The 7912-nt window shown below is 28.5% G+C and overlaps 2 protein-coding genes across 2 annotated transcripts in view; one reads left to right on the top strand and one right to left on the bottom strand.

Annotated features, from left to right (window-relative positions):
• Positions 1–2167: 2167 nt before the first annotated feature.
• On the bottom strand, positions 2168–3504 carry LOC108686347. The gene is made up of 5 exons (XM_018191611.1): positions 3479–3504; positions 3275–3341; positions 2945–3018; positions 2739–2863; positions 2168–2290 (listed from the first exon to the last, which is right to left on the bottom strand). Exons 2-5 carry the CDS (start codon positions 3292–3294, stop codon positions 2168–2170), a joined length of 342 nt encoding a protein of 113 aa, XP_018047100.1. The 5' UTR covers positions 3295–3341; positions 3479–3504.
• Positions 3505–6642: 3138 nt separating this feature from the next.
• The window catches only part of LOC108686346 (leukocyte surface antigen CD53-like), a 2357-nt gene continuing 1087 nt past the window's right edge, over positions 6643–7912 (top strand). The window contains exons 1-4 of the mRNA XM_018191610.1: positions 6643–6843; positions 6924–7106; positions 7259–7429; positions 7500–7589. Of these exons, the coding sequence (XP_018047099.1) occupies positions 6643–6843; positions 6924–7106; positions 7259–7429; positions 7500–7589 (645 nt within the window). The remainder of the gene's footprint in view (positions 6844–6923; positions 7107–7258; positions 7430–7499; positions 7590–7912) is intronic.

The raw sequence follows: 7912 nt of genomic DNA, 5'->3' as shown, positions 1-7912 counted from the left end.
TATAAATATTATATATAAATATATAATAATATAAATATAAATAAAAATTTAATATATTATATCTTATTTTGTACAAACTCTAAAGTAATTATTTAATCACAATTCAGAGACATTTTCTCTTCCAACTAAAGTAGTGATTATTTAATTCTCTTTCAAACATTATACAAAATTACGTTATCTTGCGTAATAATTTAAATGTTAAGTTTTACCCAAACACTCCTGTCATCCTACTTCCAATACTTGTATGTGATCTGAAATTAAATGAAATTTATTAGATAATATTGTATGACTTTCACATAATTTATAGCAAACTATGACATTTCTTACCTCTTAATGAATATAGCTGTATATTGACAATAAATTTTCCAATACTTCTGTCTTTCTCTATTACTCGTATCCTATCTGTCTCATTTACATTTTGCAACTCTGCATTTTTTGCCAATTTTGTAGCAGTTTTAGCCATTTCTGTCATTGCAAGGGCATTCATCCTAGCTGCTTCTGCATGAACTTTCGATGCCTCGGCAAGTATCTGTAATATTTGAGAATATTATAACATAGTTGTATCATATAACTCAAAAGAATTATAAATTTCAATTCTAATCCAATTTTTTAGATTTTTCTCTTACCATCATAGCATGCTTGCTTCTTAGCAATACATTCAAACTGCTCCCTCGAATAAAGCTGCTCAGTAGATTGTCGCTATGATTTGCTACAATTTTATAAATCATTATAAATATCCATAATTAAAATACTATAAAAAATTTTGTAATGTACGAAAATCGAAAATAGAATTTTTTTATTTTCGTACAATTATATAATATTATTATATTATTATATAATATTATTCATACCCTTACTACATCTTCTCAAAAAAGGCGATAAATTACTGTGAGTAGTAATCGGTAGATCCGATGGTGTGGAAGCAGGAAGTATATATGGAATTTTTCTCTTCGTTTGCTCTTCTAAGTTTCTATAGACTTTCTATAGACTCTGAAGAATGGAATGACCGTGATTAGTTAATTTCTAACTATGAATATTATGAAACCCGATTAAGGACCATGTAAATGTAATCATAGTTATGTCTTTCGCTCTGACTTGGATATAATAAATTTATTAATTTTTATTAATTTTTCAACATATTAATATCCTTATAATATAATGCCTGAGCACCAAATTATTAAAATTGCTTGTCAATTTAATTTAAAACGATTAAAGTAGTTTAATTGTGTTTATATATCCAGAAAAATAATTTGGCGCACAGTTCGAAACACTACAAATATGATATATATGCAAGTACATATACAATATATATAATAATTCAAAATTGAATTATTTTAAGCGTTAAAAGATTCAGCTTTGACCATTGTAGGCCTTTATTTCTAATATTGATTATGTTCTCACATGCGGTCTAAAATAAAATTTCTTAATATTGGACATAATCAATAATTATTTTTAAATTAATACAATAAAAATAATTATATAAAGTGTTTATATAATATGTTCATTTTTTATTTCAATATTAATTTATAATATAATAAAAATGATTACCTTCATTTTTGTTTGAAGTATGTATTTGAAGCAGATCTTCTTGCAAGTTTTCTTGTGGAAGGATATTGCAAACATTTGTTACTTGTGGGATATCTACCAATATCGTGGAATTTCCACAAAACGGTTTATTTTGTAAAGACTATAAATATGGAAAAAAGCATATGTTATATTAGTCAATTATATTTCATTTACTAGGTTTACATTGGTTCAATTCACATCGATAAGAAGTTATAACATTCGATTATAACTGACGTTAAATGCTATGTAAACGCTATTTTACGACGAAGTTGTTATACATCGATATAGTAACTTTGTCGTAAAATAGTGTTTCTATATAGCACAATTAATCTGTGGGAAATCTTGAGGATATTCTTGGGACAAAGGATGTCTTCTAAATGTCTTTAGGACGTGGGAAGTACTATATTTTGTACTATATTTTACACGGCATCTAATATCAATAATAATTATAACATCAGATGTTATAATTTCGGCATAAATTGAATATATATATAAATGTGTGTGCGCGCGCGCGCGCGTGTGCGTGTGTATGTGTGTACCTCTTCATTTAGAATATTTTCAGCGCAATCCTTACTCCCTTCAATATCCAAGCCGAATTAATTCAATAACCCGCAGTTCTATTTCTGACAATTCTGCAGGTTGTTTGAATTTGTTTCCTATTATCCTTAGCCTTTCTCAAATCGCGTACTTTCACAGAAGTACGACTTTTCAAGTCTCTCCAAACCTAAATATATAGAATTATTTTTCATTTTATTTTTGAAACATTATATGAAAATCTGTAATATATTAAAACAATATAAGAAAGACCATATATGATCAGTGGATGTTGGTACTTAATATTTTTGCATGAATCTTATCTATGATTTCTAGCTCAAAGACACTGATGAAACGCTGAATGTTTATGTCTTGAAATACAGTTTACAACTGAGTTTCAAGTCTGACAAATAGCATATGTGCATTTTGCGAATTATCTCCGTGTCCAAATTTATTATTAAAATACTAATATTTTGAGAAAATTGTATTTCATTTTATCAAGAGATGCCTGATATTACTAAGGCTGCTCATTGCCTTGATAAAATAAACTGCAATGTTTAAGATATTTTGATATTCTAATAATGAATGATATGGAGATAATTTGGAGAGCTTCTAAATATAATATATTACGCATATACCACTTGCCACTGTTCGGCAGTTTTTGTCATCCCTTGAACATAATTTAATTTTGCAGCTAGCTCTGTCCACTTTTTTTGTGTCTCTTCTTTTCCATGTAAAGAACTGTATTTTCCTTCAGCAAGACCTTCATTTAAAATGGAAACAGATAACCTATATTTAAGTAAAAGTATTTTACCTTTATATTATATTTATCTTAATATTATACCTTTATTTAAATTTAAAAAATCCAACATTTTGGTATATTGCAGTTGTGTTGTTCGAGAACTTCGTGTTTTCTTGCTATAAAAGTATAAAATATAATAAACAATTATTTTATGTTTTCTTCTTGTGAGAAAATATGTATTATTGAATTAGTGAAAAAACTATTAGAATAGTATACAATATTAGATTCTCTCTTAAACGGTTTTCTAATTATTTCCAATCGATTTTTCACGAGTTCAATAATATTCTTCCATAAAGGATAATTTATTTATTTTTATTTTTTATTTATTTTTATTTATTTTTTATCTAAAATATATCTCGAATAAATACTTACACTGTCCTATTTTGAGCCATGTATTCCTTTTTTTAAATAAACTGGATAAAATTTTGTGCAGTTGTGACTGGTACGCGACATTCGGCAAATTCAGTGAAAATATATGAAAATTAAAGCCATAAACTTATTTGAATAAAGATGTCAAATTTCAGATTTATTTTCATTCGCATTCGTAAATTCCACTAAAAATTACTAGATATTTACTGATGGAAAACCGCAATGGCTGTATTTAGAAATTAGGGGCTCCGCACAATAAAAGGAACAGAGAATAAAAATTTTAACCTATTAGAAATCATGTATTGTGGAATACATAGTTTCTGATAGGTTGAAATTCTTATTCTCTGTTCTGTTCCCTGTTTCTTTTATTGTGCGGAGCCCCTTACAGAATCTCGCCCCTGGGCATAAGGGACTCCGCACAATAAAAGAAACAGGAAACGGAGAACAAGAATTTCAATCTATCAAAAACTATGTATTCCATAATACATTTCTGATAGGTTGAAATTCTTATTCTCTGTTCTCTATTCCTTTTATTGTGCAGAGTCCCTTACGGAATCGCATCCTAGATAATTCTAAATAACTCCCGTATGTGGCGTTGCAAGCATTAGTTTCGGCGTTCGAGTCCGGTTCTTTTTTCCGATTTTCTTTTCCCTCTCTCTTTGATGTGGCGTTCTGCGGATCTTTCGCTTCGGCGATAGATTTTAAGTTAGTGCTCGGTAAATCATCACTTTATGTTCATTGCGAAATCGGCATCGATTACTGCTCATGTTAGGTAATTACTCGCGCTGTCAGATAAACGCTTGTATTGTGATTTTTGAGTTTCTCATATTCTAACCTAATAATGCGATCGATATCTAAAGCTGTCGTAATTACGTGTCTACTTTTTCGATCTATACGTTTCAAATATTTATTTGAGTTTATATTAAACCGTCTTATGGCCTGTGAGTCAGAAACAATGAGTAACATTTCTTTGTGAACTTAATGATTTCCCGCCAATTTTTTTTTCGCTATTAGCACGTCAGCGCCCAGACACGCTCGGCGTCACATTGGGCACAGCATCACACGTAGCCACAAGCATTTTGCGATTACAAGTTTTCGGCCGTCATGTTCTCTTTCAGGTTTCTCTCTGATATTAGTATTATTTTTAAATATAGAACTAGTAATATTTTTTTATTTTATATAATTTATTTGTAACAGCAGCTATTCTTTACGTAAATAAGGCTATGGTCAAAATCTCGCTACGAATGCATTTGATGGATCAATTAGAAGAATTTTACAAACTGACCAATTAAAAAACGTTTCAAAACGTTTGCAACATCGCGTTGATCACACCCTAAAAAAATGGCTACAGAATTAGAGCAACAAAATATTGTAAAAATTATTTTTATATTGATGACAATAAGATGATAATAAAGCAATGTAATGAATAATAAGTACAAATATTGTAACTACTACAAATATTTTACTTTGTGTATATTTTGAAAATATACACAAAGTAGTGTTCAATCACTCAATATTAAAAAAATTAAACATCTTACAGATGATGTTAAAAGACGAACTTTTTGTAGTATTCAAATATGGAAAGAAAAAATGAGCAAACCATGTAGTTAGTATATTTTAAAAGAATATAAGATAATGGGTATGCGTTTATATTAATTAGGAAGAAAGATTTTCTTACTTAAATCTTTCAGCTGGTACCGTGCCCAAAAATATGACGGCCAATACAAATTTAAATAACAAAACTTTTTCACTAGGTTGGTATCAATAAAATTAATCCTAAAACAAATTTGCAAAAAAATTCTGTTACTGAATGAATTTGCAATCTGAAATATCACAATATCGTGCGAAATATAGGAATGAAAGTATTGAACAAGTCCGAAATGTCGACTACGCGTATCCATAATTTCTTGGCCATTCATTTGGATCTCCAATATTTCGCCAATATTAGCAATACATTCTCTGCTAAAAATTCCAAATATGTCCGTATATTTAAACATACCTGGTCAAATGTGGTTTCTTGCATTGGAAATTCTGTTATATCCAAATTACATATGGATGTTCCATCAGATATGTTCCATACTGACTCTTGTCTGCAAATTCCGTTCTGTTCGAACCATATTTGGAATTCCAAATCATTCAAATCGAATTTGCTGAATGGAAATTACGTGTCCCAATATTTGTAGTTCCCGATATGTTCCATGGCAATCCTTCTGCAAATCTCGTTATATCTGAAGTATTGGAATTCCAGATTATTCAAGTCGTATTTGTTACACGGAAATTTCGATATATCCTAATATTTAGAGGGTTCCAGATATGTTCCAATCCTTTTCTGCAAATCCCATTCTATCCGAAGCATAATTATAATTTCAATAATCATAATTTCAATAATCAATAATTATAATTTCAAAAATATATCTAATAATATATATCTTCAATAATATATATCTTTTAGGGACCTAAAACATTTTAGACAACAGTTTAAGATATCTTTCAGATATCTAGAGATATCTTAAAGATATCTTAAAGACATCTCGTAGAATTCTAAAAAACATTTTTAAATTATCTAAAAGATGTTTTTTAGATATCTTTAGATATAAGGAAGATGTTTTTAGATATAAAAGATGTCTCTCTTTAAGATGTCTTAAAGATATTTTCTAAATGTCTTAAAAATTTCTTTTGATGTCTTGAACACTTCTTTTAGATGTCTTGAAGATATCTCAAAAAGTAAATTCATATTTAGAAAACGAATGAAAATATGGTATCTTTTTGATATAAAAATATAACAATTTTTATTTTCAAGGATAGATGTACTTAATGCGAGCTAATACATGAGCTAGACATGTGTGTGATGTCGTAATTTTCAAAAAAATTGACAAACGTTTTAACGCTTTTGATTGAGTTTTCCTCAAAAGGGGAGGGAGATGAGAGTCGCTTCGCGTCAAAAACCCATGTGAAATAGTACAATTATAGACCTCATTTTATCTTTGTGACAGATTTCCTAACCTCAATAATCGTCAACTTTAATATTTCGGTTCGCAGAGCAAAGCGGCACTTTTTTCTGAATCCAGATTCTTTCATTTCATGCAAAAACGCGTCGAATGAGCCTAATTTTATTGATTTTTGAAGTGAGACCTCTAAACTGTATAATTACCTTTTTTTGTTTTTCTAGATTTTTAATATTTTCATCAAACCTATTTAAAGAAAAGTTTATAGTAAATGCTCAACTTACCGATTGACATTAACGTTGTCATAAAATGATTTTAGACTCGAAATGTCAAATTTAAAGGATATAATAAGTCAACTCTGTAGGTGACGCATTTTACTAGAATACGTAATTAATGAATTGACGGAAATTTTAACCGAGAGTATTAATGGGGCGTGACGAAAATGAGAACGAGATTGAAACAGATACAGACGATGACGAATTAGTTACTGAAAGTGATGAAACTATTTCGACAGAAAAGAGTTCCAAAAATATCAGTACTTCTACGGCTGAACTATTTTGTCTGCCGAAATGTCTGTCGAAGAACTGGCTCAAATTCTCTTTTTTATTGCTTAACAGCATAGTTCTTGTGAGTATTAGTAAATGGATAGAGAAGTTTAGTACATATAATTTACAGTGAATGATTTAATTAAACAAAGTTTATTTAAGCTCACAGGTGTAACGGCGATAACAATAGCTATCTGGATGTTGACTGATGCAAACTTTACATCTAGACTGCTCAGCCAACAGCTTTTCATGACTATTATATTAATTCTAGGAGTGTTTGTGTCTCTTGTAGCTTTTACTGGAATTATAGGAATCACAAAGAAAAAAAATCATTTTATGATTTTTGTAAGTTGAATTAATAAAGCAAAAAAGAAATCTTTTGAAAACGCAATTTCTGATTTAAAATATTATATCAGCCTACTTGGAAAATTAAGCATAAAATGAGCAATTTGAAAATAGTCTATCTTCTATATAATGCCGTGTATTTTATCTTTTAGTACTTAATATGCCAATCGATCGCTCTCTGTACTGTATTTATATGTCTGACAATGAGTTTTCCGTTTTTCGATATGATTACAAAAAAAATTCGAGATGACATGAACAACTCTATGGAAAATTATCAATCTTTAGATTGGACTATGAAAGCATGGGATAATACTCATAGATATGTAAGAACTTTATACAGCATTATATTTTTCAATTGTATATTCTTTGCATATTTTACTACCAATGTTTTAGTTAAAATGCTGTGGAATTAAATCATCCAAAGACTGGTTAGATCATCAAATAAGCATTCCACAAAGTTGCTGTTCTGTATCTCTTGAACAGGTAAATTTGAAGAAGTAAAAAGAACTTTTAAAAGAATAAATCAATCTTAGAAAAGATAAAAAATAAAAATTAAAAACTTGAAAATAAATAATAAGTCTTTAAATATGTAATTAATTATATGAAAGAAAAATCAGAATATTATATACATTATTGAATATAATATTCTGATTTTTCGATAATGTTAAATTCACGATGAAAATTATTATATTTTACAAATTATTTATAAGTTACTTTTTATTAAAGTTGAATACAATAAGTTCAGATATTTTATTTTTTATATTATATTTTTATATTATATTTTATCATTTGCTCTAATTTTATAT

This window comes from Atta colombica, unplaced genomic scaffold, assembly GCF_001594045.1.
Source record: "Atta colombica isolate Treedump-2 unplaced genomic scaffold, Acol1.0 scaffold176, whole genome shotgun sequence".
Taxonomy (NCBI): Eukaryota; Metazoa; Arthropoda; class Insecta; order Hymenoptera; family Formicidae; genus Atta; species Atta colombica.
The sequence above is the reverse complement of the archived record's forward strand: the minus strand, read 5'-3'. Positions and strand labels throughout refer to the sequence as shown.

What these genes read in the sequence shown, in the direction of transcription:
- LOC108686347 (XM_018191611.1), bottom strand. Translation starts at nt 3,294, where the DNA reads ATGGCTCAAAATAGGACAGT. An exon ending in ATGGCTCAAAATAGGACAGT is followed by an intron (nt 3,019 to 3,274) that starts GTAAGTATTTAT and finishes ATACTTTTATAG; the next exon opens with CAAGAAAACACGAAGTTCTC. An exon ending in CTGCCGAACAGTGGCAAGTG is followed by an intron (nt 2,291 to 2,738) that starts GTATATGCGTAA and finishes CTATATATTTAG; the next exon opens with GTTTGGAGAGACTTGAAAAG.